The 21,390-nt window shown below is 39.3% G+C and overlaps 1 protein-coding gene across 1 annotated transcript; it reads right to left on the bottom strand.

Annotated features, from left to right (window-relative positions):
• Positions 1-5,834: 5,834 nt before the first annotated feature.
• On the bottom strand, positions 5,835-8,605 carry LOC143574485 (transcription factor bHLH62-like). Its single transcript, XM_077059093.1, has 7 exons — positions 7,620-8,605; positions 7,145-7,294; positions 6,986-7,051; positions 6,799-6,867; positions 6,201-6,272; positions 6,002-6,109; positions 5,835-5,957 (listed from the first exon to the last, which is right to left on the bottom strand). Exons 1-7 carry the CDS (start codon positions 8,217-8,219, stop codon positions 5,835-5,837), a joined length of 1,188 nt encoding a protein of 395 aa, XP_076915208.1. The 5' UTR covers positions 8,220-8,605.
• Between the last annotated feature and the right edge of the window lie 12,785 nt (positions 8,606-21,390).

Below are 21,390 nucleotides of genomic sequence, written 5' to 3'. Positions count from 1 at the left end.
CGATTTTGATTTTATATTTTTTATTTAACAAAAACAATCTATCAGCTTTTCAATCCATGATAGTTTATTTTTTTTAAAGCCAAACTTGTAATAAAAACCATACCCATGCATAAAGCAAAAATTACATGCTATTGTTTTTGAGCCATGCTACCCAATTGTAATGAATTTCAATCCACAATACTAAGACAAAATAATAGCGTAACCATTTTCGCTAAACAAAATCATAAAACTATAAGATATAAATATAATTAGGGTGAGCCTTATATTGCTTTAAGCTATTACTGAGGCAAATATACCATTGTGACTAACCATACATAGGGTATATATGTACGGTATTGATCTAACACTAATATTCAGGATTTCTTTTTTTTTTTTTTATATATAATAGAAGAAAATGGATAATAAAATATTAATTTATGGATGCCATTCATGCCCCATATGAAGGAAGGTAGACAACATAAGGCTAAATTTATAGGATTTGGTTGCCGAAGGTAGGCACATCATGTGTGCCCAACGGAAAGTTGCTTTCGACCAAAAGGGGAAAACACACACGTTGGATGGCACCATGGAAAACCCACACTTAAACCCACCCATGCTAAAAAGTTTAAAATACTATATACTTATCTAATATATAAAATATGATATAATTTCATATATTTTTTTCGTCATACTATGTAGTATTATAGATTGAAACTAGTGTTTTAGAATAAAACAATATTTTAAAGTTTAGATGGGTATGCTGAACGAGCAATGCTAACGCGATACCTCAGTGACTTTCTCTAGGAAGGTCAATGGTTCGATTCTCGTTCGTGACAAAATGTCGTGTGTGAGCCAAATGTTTTACCACAATGGACCTTTGGATGGAGGGTTTTTCCGGGAATTGTTAGCGGCCTGGGTCATTAGCGTTGTCTGTGATCGCATGTTTGGGCGACCTTTTACCAAAAAACGTACTCCCGATGACCAGGTTTTGTTAGTCGTTTACTTGTTTAAAATTGTTTAGATGGACATACGAAACTCACCTAAAAATGTTATAATGAATATCCTGGTTTTTCCTTTTGAATAATAATATATTATATTGTAATTATTAAGTGAAGATATTTTCCAAATAGTAAAAAAGAATCTAAATGAAACAAAGCAAGTGGATATTGTGGTAAACGGAGACCCACCCTAAATTATCATGGGGTGTAAGTGTAACCACCACCATCAACTTCTTCCTCTAGAACACACCCCCCCCCCCCCCCCGGCCCACCCTCATTCCGACATATAATATATATCGACATATAATATATATTAATATATAGGTAGGGATGGTAATGGGTCTACTTTGTAACATGGTTAGACATTTCATACCTTACCGGGTTAGTATAACTCATTCCATAGTCCAAACTCTTCGACTATTTATCAAGTGATTACCCATTAAGTTTCAGGTATACCCGACTGAAAATTCATTAGCTATCTATCGCTACTTTATATATATGATTATGCAACCATATATATAATTACACAAATTAAAATAGATTTTTTTTCCAAACTATACATAATAAAATGGTAGATTTTTATCATATAACTTGTATATCATGAAGTATATATATGGAAGTTAAATATATAATTATTATCTTATTCAATAAAGAATTAGCACCTTTTGTTGAACCGGTCTAAACCAACTTAGCACAAAAAAATGTCCTTTGGAGACATGCCATGTGATCATTGCCCATCACTTGGACAAACGAAATTTTAAACCCAATATACAAAGTGTTTAATTAAATATAGCTCTCGATAAAGTATCAACATTCATTTTAAAAGAAGTTAATAAAAAGAAACCCATGCATTGAATGAAGACTCACAAATAAAAACTCCACAAATTTTAATCTAAAATATGCTCTCAAGATTCCTTTTAAATTAAAAAAAATACTTAAAAAGCAAAACGCGTTAAAACATTTCATTATTGTACGATCAATCATTTTATGTCTGCTTTTACCATTATTTTTGGATTCTCATTTGTATATTACATTACATATAATGTAATGTAGAATAAGCACTCCTCTTCTCGATATATAAAGTGATGAATGATATAAAAACGACTTTCTTTCTATGGATAAAGTATTGAAGCAAACACTTTAGTCTTGATTGAGAGAAGTGATGAAAGATTAATTTTGTAAATTCCTCGTCATAATTGTTTGTTTATACGTTATTTTCATTTCTTATATAACTTGACCATGTACTTCTTGTAATGGTTCATTTTGGTTTTTTAATGATATTGGCTTTCAAAAAGAGACCAAAAGAATTACATACAATGTAATAAAATAATTTTTCTTTAAAGATGATGCCCATGAAATAAAAACTAGTTATGTAAAAATAAAATATATGGGTAAGAACTTATTATGTAAAAACAAACTCATCTCATTTGATAAATGAAATTAAAATTATTTTTGAATCACCAAAGAATAAAATTGAACTACCCGGTGTAATCCAATTGTAAAAGACGACCTCATACATCTGCGATCGAAAACATCGTTGGGTAGCCCAAGCCCAACATTTCTTGTTAAGGTAAAAACCTGCCACCTGAAGTCCTACTATGAATTTTTAAATGAAATTGTTTTAATTAATAGACTATATAGAAAGTAAATAAGTAGCCAAAAATGAGTTTTTTTTTGGTTTGTACGTATAGGAATGGTTCTTTTGTGATCTCCCCTTACAAAATGCGTACACACAAAATATAATGCATATATTACAAATTAATAATTTTTTTATTCATAAATTTTATTTTACAGATAACTTTTTTATGTATTAATTAAATTAATATCACAGATAACATTTTTAAATTAATTATTTTTATTTAAAAATAACTTTTTATTATTAAATACTTATATTTTGTAAATAGTAGTTTTCTACTACAAACAACAATTTAATTTATTTTTTTAGCTTATATATATCTTTAATCACTGAAGGGAGGATTTGGATGTTTAGGAATGACAAAGTTTTTTAGGGGAAGACTACTTCGACCTTCCGAGTGGTGGAAGATATTAAAGAACTAGTTTGTGGTTATTAGTCGGTCAAAGTCTTCGATTACGGATTGGAGAGAATAGTCCGTAGTCGGAGTTTCATGATCGTGGTCATGTAACAAATGGTTAGTTTTTGTTTGTTGTTGTGGCTGAGCCCCTTGGTGGCCTTTGTTGTGGTGTTTCTTTTGTGGGATAAAAGATTTCACTACTTCAAAATAAATAAATTAAATGTACGTCAAAGTTGCAAGTTTATTTGCTTATAGTTATTTCACGTTAATAATCGTACCAACACATGAGTTTAAGTCATAAATTGATTTAATTAACTTCTAATTTTCATTTATTCCATGATAATATATACTGAATATAATTTCTGACAAGAGTAACAACTAGCTGTAAATAGTCAACATTTGTTTACGGAACAACCGAAGAAGATACTAGCAAAGACTTTATAGCACATTAAATACAATAAATTATTATAATACTTTCTCTTGTAATGGATATTAATTCATACAAAAAATATAAAAGAATTATACCTCTGCTTCCAGGTAGAGCTTCACTGTGTGATTAAGACTTTAATACAAATATTAATATATTATAGTTTCTGGCATCTAGACATTTTTGTAAATACATAACTAAAAATTAAAAAATATACTTTTTAATATAATGTAAATCTTCTGTCAAACATATCATTTTCAAAGAATCTTTGTATTAATAAAATCAATCCAATAATGCAAGCCATAATAAAAAGGAGGGGTAAAGCTGCAAATGTCCAAAGTGTCGAAAACATTTTAAATAGTTACCCTTAAAAATGATTTTTACCAACTACCCCACTAAAATTATAAATATAAAACACGCCATCTTTGTTTTTGTTTTGTTTTTTAACCCAAGACCTCCCAAGGCCTAAACCTTTAGGCAATGTGTAGTGGGCGCGGGTTAGGGCGAAAATTGGGCTAGAAGGGGCGCGGACACCGCCCCCCCCCCCCCCCCGTGCGATATGTGGGCGAATTGGGGCGGCGGCAGGGTTCTTTTGTCGCCGGCGAGTTTAAATAATAATAATAATATTATATTAATAATACCGTTCAACGGTCAAAAGTAAAAAAAAAATAATTAAAACAATATATATATATATATAAAAACATAGGGTGGGGTTAGAATAAGAAGTGAGTTATTTGTAAGAAGTGTGAGAAGTAATATCGGGCGTTGGATGTGATCATCTGATGGTGGATATTGTTAGTGTGTTTTTTGCTCGGTGTGTTTTATTTTGCTAGTTCGGTGTGTTTTTTGTTCAGTGTATTTTATTTTTTAAGGGTAAAAACCACTTCTTACACTTCTTAGGATAGTTTTACTTATTATTTTAACCTTGCTCTATAAACAGGGTGGGGTTATAATAAGAACTGAGTTATTTGTAAGAAGTGTGAGAAGTAATATCAGACGTTGGATGTGATCATCTAATGGTGGATATTGTTAGTGTGGTTTTTGTTTGGTGTGTTTTATTATAAATTTTAATCCTTCAATAGCCGGTTAAAATTTAAAATTCCATTTGATTTTTTTATTTATGTTGTAACTAATGACATCTTTCACTAAATTCATCGAGACTTTTAATAAAGTTTTTAAAATTCCATCCAAATAAATGTCTTTTTTATGTTTTTGAATATATTACGTGATGTATATTTAAGTAGTGATATTCCTGAATTTTTTTTATATTTCTTATTTTACATCATGTAAAATTATTGTATAGTTTTAATTTTTTTTCTTTTTACCGCTTAAATAATTAATTAACTATGTTACAAGATATAAATAACATGCTATTTCTTTTTCTTTTTATACTTTATGATATTATTACCTCATTAGGGATCATTAAAATAGATTTAGATCAAAATGTTATTATCTTTTCAGTACACCGGTGACTTTTTTAGGGGAGATCACATGTTCGAGTCTCGTTCATAATGAAACGCCGTACTTAACGCAGGGGTTTTACCATAGTGGTTCGTCGGAGGGTGAACTCCCTAGAATTGATGGTGGCTGATCAACAACGCTTATGCAATCCTGAGCGTGTGTTGATTTTTACCAGTGGGTATACCGGGGCGGAACTTTATTAGGTGTTAAAAAATATATATATAATAATATAAAATAAGTATGAGATTTATTTAATTGTTACTTTATTTATTTAATATTATTATTATTATTTGCTTTTTGTAAGTTAGGTTTGTGTTCACAGGGTCTAGTCAGATTTCACCAAAGCCAACCTGGGATTCTTCTAATTAGTGCGATTTTCTTTTCTTTTTTTTTTTAACGGCAAACTTTAATTTTCTAACAATAACTTTCAAAAGGTAAATATTGATTTTAAAAGTTATTTAATTAATATCTTTTTATATCTGTAATCATGAAGTAGGAATAACAGAAGTTTCTGTGTACAAGTCAGTCTGCGAAATCACACAGCAGAACTTATGCTAATCATTCATTTAAATTTAATATTTAACAATAAAAGTAAAATTAAATACAAAATAAAGATATGTATTAACACCAGAAAATATTGTTTTATTTATGATAGTTCTATATTTAAACTTGTTTTTATATTAAACACGTATGTCATTCATATTACAAGATGATACAAGTCAATGATAACATTGAAGATGTAGATTCCACATCTCAATTTCTCTATCAACAAACAATATTTCACAAATCATGATACATACTACAAATGCATAATAAATGGACCAAAAAAATAACTACTATTAGGAAAAAATTTGCTTCAATTAGACCTAAAACGGATCGATTAGCAAAATAAGAATCATCTTCTTTTGTATATACATTAGTCTTTGAAACTCGCAGTCATAGCTCGATTTTCATGTTAGACTGTTGATCACGTGCCGAATAAAAAAACGATGTATCAACATCCAAATTTTCTCCAAAACCCATTCGAACAATGCTTTGAAGATCATCTTGACCAAATCCCTGAATCCACAATAACAAAATTCAAATTCCTAATTAAATTCTACATTAATATTAAGATTTTGCTGATAAAAAGTTGATAAAAAGACTACTTCCGGGTTTTGCTGATAAAAAGTTGATGTTTGTTGAGATAAATTCCCATTTGATTGATTAACCTGGAATTTGGTTCACACCCACGAATGAAACTAAAATTTAAAAATGTGAAATAAAAAAGAAATAGATTTTTGTATTGAGAAATTGACTTACATTTTGTGAGATTAAGTTGTTGGTGTCAAAATCGAGACTTGGATTAACTGTAGCTAACTTCATTGAAAGGAACTACACAAACATAAGGATTACAAGAAAAGTTAGATGGTTAAAATAATTGAATTATGACCGAACAATTAACTAGGATTTTGAATAATGATAACAAACTGACCAGATTGAATAGTTCGACACTTGGTCAAACCGCTTGGTTTTAGTGGTTTAATAATTCAAACAATTTAATTGTTCATATTGATTTTGTTAAGTCACTATTTGTATTAAAATTTGTAAGATGATAAAAATGATTTACAAATAAGATACACATAGATAACTTTAAATTTAAAATATAAAGTAAAATACAATAATAATAATAATAATAATAATAATAATAATAATAATAATAATAAAACCGTCGGGTTGAGGTTTATGATTGGTTTCAAGTTCCAACCCGATGGCTAAACCATTAAACCACTAAAACTGAATCGTGGGCCGAATTGTATAAATCATATAAACCGAGCAACCAACCTACTTGCTTTCGTTTACAAAATTTTGATGGGTTTAAAGGGTATAAAAACATCATAATTGAATATTGTTATGTTACCTCAACTTGTCTTTGCAATGATTGTACATAATTGATGATTTCATCAAGCATAAGTGCTTTTCCCGTCACCTAAATCATTCAAAGTATAAAGATTTACACCATTTGTACAAACTATCAAAGTTAACATATTTAACCATTTTCATAACTATTAACAATAAAAAAATAACTACTCTTTTTTAATGCTCACCTTGTTACAATTTGGTACAAGATTTTGTAGAAGTTTCATTCTTTCACTAATCTTTTCTCTTCTAACCTGGAAACCAAATATAAAAACTTGTAAATTTTATGAACACCAGAATCTTGAAAATTGCCATTATCAAACCAAGAAATATTTTCAAAAGCTTACTCTCTCTGCTAAACTATGGCTATCAGTAGCTTGCCCTCTTCTTGCTCTAACATGAATATAGTCCTTCGGTGGCTCCGGTGTCTTCGCCTTTTCACCATTTCCTTCGTCGGTTTTCTTCAATCTTTTCGACTCATTAATATCATCTTCTTCCTGTAAAATCACACATTCTTAGTTTTTATTCAAGTTCGCATGACGGCTTAACTGTAAAAAAAATACTTAAATACGGTCTCTAAAGGTTTAACTTCGTTTAATTTTCATGTCTTAACAAATGACTAAATTTTAAAAATTTTCTTTTCTTTTTTCACTAAAACTCATTTCAACTCTAATATGAAATATCTGTCACTATGTACCTTTTAAAAATAAAAATAAAAATAAACAAGAATAGCGTGACATCGTATTTTTACGTGTTAGCACTCTAAAAAGGTTGACCCGACCCTGATACAGACCAGATGCGAAACTAAAACCGGTTTAGTACCTTTTTCGTGTTCGATCCGACTCCCTTCGAAGACCCCCCTTTACGTTTTCTCGAATTCGTGTTGTTTTGATTACTAAATCCACTTGGAATTTGCTCAGAAACAGAGGACCCCTCATTGGAGTTTGAAGCAGAACCAGATAATCTACTGACTTTCATATTAACATTACTTTCATCAACTTTCAAAACAGGACTGCTTGAAACCCGATTAAACTTTCCGGTCACCGGAGAAACATTCGATCCAACCGGAGCCTCGGTTTTATTTGAATTCAATCCCAATTGATCAATTCTTCCATTGAAACTCCTACTACCAAAACACGAATACTTTGCAGCCCGTTCAGCAAACCCGGGATCAGATGGGAACATAGGTAAGTTCACATTCACATTCATCGAATTTCGGCTTCCGGGTAAGTTTTCTTTTACTAAATTATCCATTATTGGCAAATTTAGTGTTGTGTTAGTCATGGAAACAGGGGAAACAGAGGAAACAGGGGACAAGGTGTCCCAATTTTGTCGGGAAAAGACGTCGGTGGGGATCTCGGGAATATCGGGCATTTGCATCATGAGCATCCATGGAGATTGATGGAAGAATTCACCGTTCATGGTGGAACAAGGAGTTGAAGATTTGAAGTGAAAGATTAATAATATTGTTTGGTTAAAATGAGTAAGTAAAATGTTGTGAAATATGAAAAAATGGAAAGTGTTACATTTATATATATAAGAAGTTATTATAGTAAGAAAATGGAGTGATTGTGGAAGTTGGGTTTGATGATGAGAGGTTGGTGTGATGGTGATGAAAACACAAGCAATATATTATGGAGTGAATAAGTGATTGATAGAAGGGGGAGGGTATAGGGTGAGTTATGTTGAAGTTATATAGAAGTATAGAACAACTCATAATAATGGTTATTATTATTATTTTATTAATTATTTTTTATTATGGTTGTTTTGTGGGGGCATAAAATCGGGTAAAGTGTAAATGCCGGGCCTTCAACGTTAAAACACCAAAAGGTTTCTGCCATTGAAATCCGGGTTACATACTAAAAACATCATAAAAAGTTTATTAATAATGGAGAACATGAATAAAAAAATTTGGGAATATTACAATCATTTATAGTGGCATGCTAGTAAAGGTGTATGGTGGTCATCCATGAGGTATTGGGTTATAACCTTATTTGAGATGTAGAGTGGATTTGTTAGAGTAGAGTAGGATTAGATTAGGGTTGTTTAAAAAAGAATAAAATTAGTTAGGGGTGTTTATGATTCGGTTTCATTGGTATTGGCAGAATCTGCTAGCCAAGTTGGTAAGCATGTTTTCTTACAAGCTAGCTGAACCGGTTTTATATATAAAATCATGATATGTATGTCAATAAACATTTTTTAACGACCATTTTAGTTATGAAAAATCACTACTAGACTAGCATGAGGCGAGGCTACACTAGAATACAACATAACACTCGGTTTCATACACTTAGCCACCTATTAATCTGTTATATCTAGAATACCATTATATTGATAAAAACTGGTTTATATCATTGCGATTTGGGTGCATTTGCAAGATTTAAGTTGTTTTCACCATGATGTTTGTTTGTATTAACATTATGACAATGGGGTAATTTTAACGTTATTTTACTAATCTCGTGAAATTGCAAAAATGAAATTGCACTAATTTTGACGTTATTTTACTAATATCGTGAAAATAACGTTAAAAGTGGCGGAAGGTTAATCAGGCATCAGGTGGTGGCGTTAATAGCCGAAAGACAAGGGTGCATGCACCGATCAACCGGTGTTCTGATGATTGAGTGATATGTGCCTTATGTCCAAGGCTTGATGCAAAACCACTATTGAGCCGGGGATCTCACCGGAAGCAGCCTCTCTATCCCTATGGGGTAGAGGTAAGGCTGTCTATATCTTACCCTCCTCAGACCCTACCATAGCTTTGCTATTAGTGGGATATACTGAGTACGATGATGATGATGATGACGACGACAGTGGGGTAATATTAATGTAGTGTCTGACCTTGGTGTTATCCATTTTGAATTATCTTCAATGTGTATAGTTATGCATCTATGAGTATCATAAATGACTGGTTAACTAATCAAATATTTAAAATGAGTGGCTTATTGATCGACTCGACCCCATAACTCATTTACTTATATGTTGTAAGGGGGTGATTTTTATTACAAGTACAGAAAGTAACGAAACAGGTTATGTGTTGTCAATCAGGGCATTTTAATGCATTAAATTTATAAGTATTATAGTTGAAACTTAAATAGTTCTTTATGTAATTGTACTTATAAATTTAGAAAAATAAATTTTAAGAAACAAATTTATGTTGTTAGATTAGAATTGATTATTACATACGGAATTAGATGACAAGATTTTTAATCTCACCATTGCAATTAGGGTTGTGCGTTATTCGCTTCGAACTACCCAACTCTTACAATTAGGCTTGTTATTATTAGGTTTCAGCTTAACATGTTTCGTGTAATAAACATGTTTGCACGTATAAGCCATAATTTAATTTGTGTCTAAACAAGTTAAACACCGTTAACCTATTCATATTTTATTTCGATAAAAAATATGTTCCTTAGTAACTCTTAACCCTAGTCGACACATTGATTTTCATTCTTCTTCTTTGGCAGGCAACAGTTCAAGAACCACGTACTCACAAATTTTAGTCAACAAACATGACTTAGGTTATGTGTTTGGCAGACATTCTAATTTTCAAGTGTTTTGTCTCAATCCGGTGATCGGGTCGGTCCGATCTAAGGCCCCAGACAACCATGCATTTGAATTTTGTACTAATTGAAGGGTTGGTTATACATATATCGTACCAACATAGTGGCCATGTCTTTTAGGGTCAACAAATGTCTGGCATGAATTATAATGGGGCTTAACTGTAACTTCCTTGAAAGTTCATTTGAAGACAAAATCCTCTTCGGTGTGAACAGTCCTTTGTAAATTAGTTAAGCCCTTCAACTTTGACTTAAGTGCAGCTAGACCCTCTATATTTTCTAAACGTTTCCAAATGCAGTCATGGATGACATCATTAAATGATTGTGAACTAAACTAATCGCCTGTGATCATAGGACAGACAGACATTTGGAACCTTCACGATACATGAAGACATGGAATGGAAAATAACTCCTATAATGTCATACTGAAGAGGTAGGTCCCAGCAGAGCCCAGTTGGACCCGCAAGACTCACCTTGAAGAGGGACGTCTGCGCATAAACCAACTGGAGCCGCAGGACCCACCAGGCTCAGAGACGTGACGTCCTTACGCGCAGTACGCAAGCTGTTCCCGCAGGAAACGCCTCCCAATGGTGAAGTAATCTACCTGTTCCCGCAGCTGCGGATACAAGCCATCAGGGAAGGCCACCCGCGCAGCAAGGCTACACGCACAAGGCACTTAGCTCTCAATCACTCAGTGTCACCTGAAGGAATGAGCAAAGCCGGGAACAATCCCGCACAAAGGCGGGAGGGGGAATACTCCCGCCCAAAAGCCAGTCCGTATGATACGGGAAGATCTTCTGTACTGTACCTGACGAGGTATGGGCAAAAGATCTGACTAAAGATACGACAGCTTGTTGACAACAGTATGGCGAGCAGCATGCTCCTGTACTGTATGTCACTATTAGCCGCTGCCTACTCACCAACTCCTATCATACCACGTGCATAGCCGGCAGTTGGTGGAAAAGGAATAGTACACAGCAGGCCTGGTCACTGTCAGCCGCTGCCTACCCACCAACTACCAGCAGAGCACGTGCGTAGGCCACAGTTGATGGAACAGGAATACAATTCAGCCGGCCACACCTCCTTGGAAACCTACCTTCGGCTATAAATACCACAAATTGTATGATCATCTCATCTTATCATATCTTATCACATTATCATCATATTATACCTGATATCTGCTCTAGCAATCTCTTAATATACATTTATATTTAAAGAGCAATCTAGTCTGATTCTCACGCCGGAGGGTGGTCACAAGGAGGAACCCCTCCCTTCTCAGTGACAAGCTCACGGTGTCTGTTTTGCAAGTTATCAGAAGAACCATCTTTGCTGGGTCTAACCCCTCGTGGGAAACATCTATCTAACCCCCAGGTTACCCGTAATCTGTCCGGGGTCCGGTTAGTGTTTCTTCATTGGCGCCATCCGTGCATAAAGCTAGAACTTCATTTTTCTCCAGTTTTTTCAAACTTCTGGAAAGATGGTTAAAGAAACTCCGGTAACCACAACCCCAGCTACTGGGGGGAATACCGGCTACACAGTTTTTACAAACACTACCCCGATTACCCAAGCCGGGGCAAGTGAAGTAAATTTTACGAACACTACCCCAGTTACCCAAGCTGGGGCAAGTGCAGTAAATAATCGCTCACTGGGATTCACCGATACCCAGTTAGAGAAACGAACAAGACTCCCCCGCCAAACACTCGATGAAGTTAAGGCATGGTCGGAGGCACGTCAAAAGGAATTCCAAGCTGAGTTGGACGAACGATTGCGTTCCGTCCAACAGGCTGACGAATTCGAAGAATACTTGGACGATGACTCGGAGGAATCCGACACCGACGCGAACCCTCGCCATAGGGCAAAAGGGAAGCGTAAGGAAACGGACTCCCAACCGAGAAGGCATTTTGGAGAAGCCTTCAAACCAAAAAACACAGGTGGAAGTCCACGTGACTTCTCCAAAACATTCAGACCAAACGTTGCAAATGCGGGAACGTCCAAATTTGCAAGGGACATTGCGGAAGCAATTGCCCCAAAAAGTGCCAAACAAATGTCCAGCATAGGCACATATGATGGTATATCTGACCCAGATGATCATTTGAACAGATTCATAGCGGGGGCAACCGTCAGTAGTTGGACGGAACCTACGTGGTGTTACATGTTCCAAATGACGCTTGTTGGGGCTGCTAGAGCGTGGTTCGATCGTCTACCGGTCAACCACATCTACGACTGGGCAGACTTCCAACAGAAGTTTAGCCAACACTTCAGCCAGCAAAGAAAGTATACCGAGGAGCAATGGACAATCCTCAAATGCATTCGAGAGGAAGATGAATCTTTGCTAGACTTCATCACTCGCTTCAACTCGAAGAAGCTAAGTCTGGGTAACATTAGCGAAGATCTTGTTCGCGCTGCTTTTATTCAGGGCGCGAACGACCCAGAGCTCATCCGCACCTTAACGGGTAAAGATGGCATGCCATCCACATGGGATGCCATCATGACAGCAGCTAAACGCTTTGCGGAAACGGAGAAGCAACTGGGTAGAGATCTCCCACAGAGCACAAACCTCTACACCCAGAAAATAAGAGAAGACAACGTCCTTACCGCCCGATTAAACAAAAAGCGGAAGCTAGGCATTTAGCAGTCAAGGGTAAACTTTGACACCTCATCCGGCTTGCAACATCGGTTAGGCGGAAGGGGTAACGTACATTCGAACCAGAACTCCAGATGGACGCCGCTCACCAAAAGCGTCACCGAGATATTCGCCACTGAGGAGCTCCCATGGCCAAAGCCTCCAATAATCCGACATCGTCCCAATGCTGATCGGAGCAAATACTGTGACTTTCACAGGACAAAAGGCCACAACACTGAAGAATGCACAGACGTGAAGGACATGGTCGAAGCATTTGTCAGAGATGGGACGCTCGCGCACCTCGTGGCGCAATGAACGCTGAGCAGGCTGATGCGTGTAGAACCCCAGCTGGGGAAAACACGAATAAAAATTCCAGCTTCAATGTGGAGACTACATGCTGCGTAAAGAACGAGATCCCGAACCAGGTGCGTATCGGCTCGATGGCACTCCCATCCCAACAACATGGAAGGGAGCTCAATTACACAGTTTGCATGTAGATCAATTCCAAATTTGTAAAGAAAATGCCAAGAGCCACTTCTAATGGAAATGATTCTCCTTAGAACATCGACGCTGATGATTTTACATTTATACTTTATAATTTATTCAACACGGATATGCCGGTTTTCACCGCATAATTACGTGAAAAGTCGTTGCATGGGGAAGGCGGCAAAACCCGCATAAACCCAAAAAACGGCAAACCTTCACGCAGGTCAGTTGAAGGGGAAAAGTTCAGTCATCCCATTAAATGAAAGTGCCGGTCTATCCGCATGAATCATGATAGAGGAAACTGAACACTAACCTATTAACAACCGCGCGTCGAACGGTTAATTTATTCAACACTAATATGCCGGTTTTCACCGCATAATTAAGTGGAAAGTCGTTGGTTGGGGAAGGCGGCAAAACCCGCATAAACCCAAAAAACGGCAAACCTTCACGCAGGTCAGTTGAAGGGGAAAAGTTCAGTCATCCCACAAAATGAAAGTGCCGGTCTATCCGCATGAATCATGATAGAGGAAACTGAACACTAACCTATTAACAACCGCGCGTCGAACGGTTAATTTATTCAACACTAATATGCCGGTTTTCACCGCATAATTAAGTGGAAAGTCGTTGGTTGGGGAAGGCGGCAAAACCCGCATAAACCCAAAAAACGGCAAACCTTCACGCAGGTCAGTTGAAGGGGAAAAGTTCAGTCATCCCACTAAATGAAAGTGCCGGTCTATCCGCATGAATCATGATAGAGGAAACTGAACACTAACCTATTGACAACCGCGCGTCGAACGGTTAACTTATTCAAGAAAATTTCTAACAAAAGGATGAGGAAAACCTCCACGCAGGTCAGATGGTAAAGTTTAGCCATCCTACTAAGTGCAAGTGACGGTCCTACCCGCACAATCACGAAAGAGGAAGCAAAACTTCACACCTATTATTTACCACGTTCAAAGGTTAACTTATCCTAAAGACTTGGAAATTTCAAAAAAAAAGATGAGGAAAACCTCCACGCAAGTCAGATGGTAAAGTTTAGCCATCCTACTAAGTGCAAGTGACGGTCCTACCCGCACAATCACGAAAGAGGAAGCAAAACTTCACACCTATTATTTACCACGTTCAAAGGTTAACTTATACTAAAGACTTAGAAATTTCAAAAAAAAGATGAGGAAAACCTCCACGCAGGTCAGATGGTAAAGTTTAGCCATCCTACTAAGTGCAAGTGACGGTCCTACCCGCACAATCACGAAAGAGGAAGCAAAACTTCAACCTATTATCTACCACGTTCAAAGGTTAACTTATTCTAAACACTTGGAAAATTGCTAATTTAAACTAAAGTATGCAAGTCATATAACGTTTATAAAGCAAGGAATCCAGAGAAAATAGCGGTCTTACCCGCACAAAGATTTATATTTCAAAATGATTCATTACAATGGCCGGGTAACTACCCGCCTACAATAAAATAAATCTATACAAGCTAAATCTATCCTAGCAGTGGGAAGGGATCTTCAGGATCAGGCTTCAGGGCCACTTCCACTTGGACCATCACCATCAGTAGAGCGTGGCAGTTCAAGGAAAGCTTTAAGGATAGCTAGCCCATCATCAGCAGCAGCAACTTCGTTTACCTTCTCCACCACCGGATGCGGGAAGGCGGCATACTGATTCACTGCTTGGTCGTATACAGCTTCAGTATCTACATCAAATAAAGGGAAGTTGGAAGGCGGGATGCCTTTCTCAACGAACCCTAGACCAAGCAGGAAACCGGCCTTTTCCCCATCCTCATGAGAAGCGTTGAGGGCTGCGCTCATAGCATCGTCATAAGACGTCTCAGTGAAGACTCGATGCACAACCTACAAAAGAAAATATACAAGTATCAGAACCTTTTCTATTTACAAAGAAAAGCGTAAAGACATGAAAAGCTTACCTGAGACAACGCTTCTCGAAGAAGCCATTCCTTGGCAACCAGAGCTTCTTGGAGAGCGGCTTGAGCTTGGGTACAGGCGCGTTTGGCTTCACTTTTATTAAGGTTGGCAAGCAACACTTCCTTTGCAGCAGCCTCTTCGACGCCCTTTAGCTTCCGCTCAGTATGGTCAAGCACGCCCCTCTGGTCCAGGATTTCTTGGAGCTTCTTCGCGTCCTCCATCGCCAAGGCATCATGAGCATGCTGGAGAGCCTCTAATTTGGCTTTAAGCTCTTCATTCTCCAGGCGTAGAGGCTCAGCAACAGCTTCAGCCTTGGTGGCCCTTTCAGTTGCGTTCCTAGCAGTTTCCTTGGCCAGCCGAAGCTGTTCATTAACAGCTTGGGCAGCCTTGGAGCGAGCCTCGAGACGGGCCTGAACCTCAACTTCAAGGGCCTTGAACGCCTTCTCCTTCTCCGCCGCCGCGGCGGAGAGCCTCCTATTCTCCTCCCGGACAGCCCGCGCCTGAGCTACTTCCTGAAGGCGAGCTGCTTTTAACTTGTCGTTTTCACGACAAAGCAGCTCGACGCGCGGCTGCATCCGGGCCAGGAGAACCCGAAGCTCATTGCTTAGCCTACCCTCCTGGTAGCTAGCCATGGCTTCCCCCAACGCACCACTAGGAGCAGCGTGACGAGCCCACTCCACGCACTCCACAGGGTGCGAAGGGTTGTTCCTCGGCGAATGTTCCATCGTGGAACATACACTTCATTGGAATCCGACACTGCAAAAAACAAAGAGCAGTTAGGAAAAGATGATTGAAAAATATAAAATAGGCTAAAAGAACCCTACGCACCTGTAGGGTCAATAACAGGCCGATAGCCGCCGAACCCATCACCTGAACCCAAGGGAAATCCATCCAAGAGGTCAGGCAGATGAGAAGGTGGCAGAGGTTGGCGATACGCCCCATGCATACCTGAAGGATCGGCCGTCGTTGCCGATGACGAAGGAGGCATGGTAAAGGCCACCGCGGCGCCACGGTCGCCGCTGCGGAATCCGCAGCAAAAGTAACCGCCGGCTCGGTGAAAGATGCGGTAAAAATGGCACTCACAGCCGGCGGTGACGTCATCACAGCTGGAACAGTCGGCTCAAAGGAGTGAGCAACTGAACCAGCGGAAGCAGGCGCAGGCGCCTGGGTCGTCGCCTCAGGTAGGCTGACCAAGCCTACCGTCATTGGCGGAGGGGTACTCCTCTGCGCTCCACCCTGGAATGCGTCAACATCCACGCCTGCACAAAGAAGAAAAGTGTTAATGATATTAAGCTATGAAGTTAAAGATAAAGGAAGTTTGTACTTACGGGTTTTCTTGAGCCTAAAGGTACGGACAGGCGGGGACGAACCCGATGGAGCCGGCCTCTTTGCGCCGCTCACCGTCGTCATCCGGGGCTCTCCGGAGGTGACAATCGTCGCAGCCTCCGGAGCAGTGGTCTTATCACCACCGGGATTCCCCGCCACCTCTTCGCTATCGGTCTCCGAATCAGACCGAGGCACCGGATCGGCAGTGGAGGCCACCTTCTCCTTCCCCTTCCCGCCGGCAGCCTTCTTCTTCCACACCAACGGAGGACCATCTGCGGATTCCTCATCAGAACATACGATTAGAGGAATTCCAGCAGAGGTTTCAACATTGAGGGGTCGAGGGTTGAATAGCGCCTTACCTGGCCGCCTGGCCCTAAGGATCTCGTGGCCTAGCGGGTAGACCTCCACGAACCGATCCGCCGTTTGTTCTAGGATGGGCAACTCGTTCTCGTCTAGAGCGCGAGTACCCATCCGAGCGGGACCATCAGCCTCCCGCGGGTACATGAGCGACTGCAAGTCGTTCCCCTCTGAAATAAACAGGAAAGAAGTTAGAAGAGATTCTAAATCAACAAAAAGAAACAAAGCATACCGTAAGGAACAGAGTTCGAACCGTATTCGAGGACGATCGGGATCTTTCGCGCATCCGCATCCTTCCACACCCGGCTCATCCCGAGCATTACCATCCCGGACTCCGCAAACCGGTAAACCGGAGATTGGACTCGGGATATCTTCGAAAACCATTCCGCCTCCTCGTAGTTGGAGGCGTGAAGGCTGGGAAGTGCTTGCCCATTCTTGAACTTCATGGCAAGGGGGATGGCGCGAGCGGAGATGTAGAAGAACTCCCGCTTCCACGAGCGAAGACTGCGCTCGGTTGCGCAAATCTTCAAACCCTTAATCCGGGTTATCAACGTATACCACCCCTGGATGCACCTCCAAGTGTAAAAGGTCATCAGGCGGTCGACGAAGGGCTCAATGCCCAGAATCCGGCACACCCACTCGAAGTGGCGAATCTTGGCGATCGCCATCGGGTGCACCTCGGTCAAGTGAACACCGTGCCTTTTCAGGACACGGTAAACAAACTTTGTCAATGGGAACCTAAGATTCCCATAGACAAAGAATGCAGCATATACCCCGATCTTGCCTCTGGGGGCATCATACACCGTCTGATGGGGTTCAGGAAACTCAGGCTCGAGAGACTCGAGCATGAACTTCCTGACGATGTACTGATACAGATCGACAGGCAGAGCACACTGGCACTCGCCAGCAGTACTCTTGTCATCGGCTGTAGATTCGAGATCACGTGAAGACATCTTGCAGATGAAAGAAGAAAACGATTTCAAGGGAATGACTCGACTGAAAATATGAGTATTCGCCGGAAATCGTTAAAGATGAAGAGAAAAGTGAAAAGTGTGGATTACAAAGAACCCTCTCCCCCTTTATATACTAATCGCAATTAATGCGATGAATTTAATGCGGAGGAGAGAGAAATCGAAGGTGCAATGAAACTATGACGCGTGGCAAAAAGCAAGCTGGCAACAGCTGTTGAAAGGACGTGTACCATTAATTTCGCGGCCACGCGCCCGAAGAATCGCGCCCACGCGCCTGAAAAAGCGTCTGGAATGACCATGTACTGTCACGTCACAACTTCCTGCACGTCCTGACACAGTCAGAAGAAACCGTCGCACGACGTTTCAGACGTTTGGACTGTTCTTATCCTTTCACCAACTCTTCGAATTTCAAAATTCAAAAAGATTCAAAAGTAAGCGGGAAAATACCCCTTACCTTGGCAACCAAGTAACCATAAGACGGGTGCGGGTACAGTGTTAAGGCAAAACCCTTCACATACCTAGCACCCGCAGGGAATTGAAGCCAAGAATACCTCGGCAACCAAGTAACCATAAGACGGGTGCGGGTACAGTGTTAAGGCAAAACCCTTCACATACCTAGCACCCGCAGGGAATTGACGCCAGGAATACCTTGGAAGTAAAGTAACCGTAAGACGAGCGCGGGTACAGTGTTAAGGCAAAACCTTTCACATACCTAGCGCTCCGCAGAGAATTGAAACCAAGAAGGATCTTCTGGGCAATGCTTACTGAAACGGAAATAACATCCCCGCATAGCGGGAACGTCGAGAACTACATTGTTTGAAGCTCCAGGATGGAATTGGTGGTTTTAACATAATTGATCACTATGTTCAAAACTACCAAAACCTCATGGAGAATCCACACTAGGACTCAACGCTCCTGACTTGCGAGGAGGTTACAGACCTACCCGCATCATACCCAAAGATCAAGCAGGAAAGTCGGGAATTTCCGCAAGTGACAAGGACTTCCGCGGGAAGAATCCCCGTGGAAAACCTTAAAACTAAAACCCTTTTCAAAACCCTTTGCTTAAGTCCAAAAGTTCACCTCACTTTATTAAACATTCATGAGAACATTGGACTGGGGGGACTTGAAGAGGTAGGTCCCAGCAGAGCCCAGTTGGACCCGCAAGACTCACCTTGAAGAGGGACGTCTGCGCAGAAACCAACTGGAGCCGCAGGACCCACCAGGCTCAGAGACGTGACGTCCTTACGCGCAGTACGCAAGCTGTTCCCGCAGGAAACGCCTCCCAATGGTGAAGTAATCTGCCTGTTCCCGCAGCTGCGGATACAAGCCATCAGGGAAGGCCACCCGCGCAGCAAGGCTACACGCACAAGGCACTTAGCTCTCAATCACTCAGTGTCACCTGAAGGAATGAGCAAAGCCGGGAACAATCCTGCACAAAGGCGGGAGGGGGAATACTCCCACCCAAAAGCCAGTCCGTATGATACGGGAAGATCTTCTGTACTGTACCTGACGAGGTATGGGCAAAAGATCTGACTAAAGATACGACAGCTTGTTGACAACAGTATGGCGAGCAGCATGCTCCTGTACTGTATGTCACTATTAGCCGCTGCCTACTCACCAACTCCTGTCATACCACGTGCATAGCCGGCAGTTGGTGGAAAAGGAATAGTACACAGCAGGCCTGGTCACTGTCAGCCGCTGCCTACCCACCAACTACCAGCAGAGCACGTGCGTAGGCCACAGTTGGTGGAACAGGAATACTATTCAGCCGGCCACACCTCCTTGGAAACCTACCTTCGGCTATAAATACCACAAATGGTATGATCATCTCATCTTATCATATCTTATCACATTATCATCATATTATACCTGATATATGCTCTAGCAATCTCTTAATATACATTTATATTTAAAGAGCAATCTAGTCTGATTCTCACGCCGGAGGGTGGTCACAAGGAGGAACCCCCCCTTCTCAGTGACAAGCTCACGGTGTCTGTTTTGCAGGTTATCAGAAGAACCATCTTTGCTGGGTCTAACCCCTCGTGGGAAACATCTATCTAACCCCCAGGTTACCCGTAATCTGTCCGGGGTCCGGTTAGTGTTTCTTCACATACATATATATAACATGTTAAACAACCATGCAACTAAACTATAAGTAGACAAACCCCTTTCTTTTTAACGGCAATTTGGATTACAGACGGGTAATCGGCCCATCAATCATCTCCATTCCTTAAATACGGAATCATGGGGTGCTAGGCTGACACGTCCTCAAATGGTAGCTCATACTTTAGTCCCGATCTCAGGGCCGGCTCCGAGAAGACGAAAAAATTTTGAGGCCAAAGGCGAAAATTTTTTTAAGCCTTAAGTAAATGGAACATTTTGTTGGGTTTAAACAATTTAATTTTGAATATGTCTACTTGGTTATGATTTGAGTTGTATATAAAACTTTTGTATAAAAATAAAATTAAAAATGTCTCAAATAAAAATATAACCACAACCTCTTGGTTAGATGTCATACATCTTTGCCACTAGACCAAGCTAGTGGGTATATACTTGTGTTGAACATTGATTATACATATAATTTTCAAAAAAGTACATATAACTTTTTAAAAAAAAAAGTTCGGGCCTAACGGGGTGTCGGGCATGTGGCCGTCGACTACCTGCCACACCTTTGGGCCGGCCCTGCCGATCTAGATATCACCTTTAGGTGGAAATTCATCATAAGTGAAAAAACTTATTGTCTAAATAAATTCATCATATTGAGAAAACTTAAATTGTTTTTAATTTTTTTTAGTTTCTTTATTTACATATTTAGAAATAAAATCAACACTATGAAAATTATTCGCACTTTAAGAGCATTCTCAATCCGTTCCCCATCTCTATCCCTATAATTACACTAAAAAACACTACATTTCTCTCTCATGCTTAATTAAATAGTATTTTTTATACATTTATCATTACAGTTTTCTCTCTCCTCTACTCACAACCAATCCAACAAATATTAAAAAATAAATAGGGAAAACAATGTTTTCCCAAATGTTTTACCAAATTTACAAAAAATCACTACATTTCTCTCTCCACCCTATAATTTACACTCACAACCACTCATCACCCCACCCTATAATTTACAAACTTCCCTCACATATTTATAGAGAATAGGATGAGAATGCTCTTAGAGCGAATAATTTAAGTTTCATAGTCTTAGATGTAGTAGACTAGTGGTTTCTCTTATTTCGTTGCATCGAAATAAGAGAAACCACTAGTCTACTACATCGAATAATTTAAGTTTCATAATTTACAAACTTTCCAACGCATATTTATAGAGAATAGGATGAGAATGCTCTTAGA

Source organism: Bidens hawaiensis, unplaced genomic scaffold (genome assembly GCF_021521415.1).
Source record: "Bidens hawaiensis isolate Kalapana, Puna unplaced genomic scaffold, B.hawaiensis_p1.1 tig00026942_1, whole genome shotgun sequence".
NCBI lineage: Eukaryota > Viridiplantae > Streptophyta > Magnoliopsida > Asterales > Asteraceae > Bidens > Bidens hawaiensis.
This window is presented reverse-complemented; position numbering and strand designations above follow the sequence as displayed.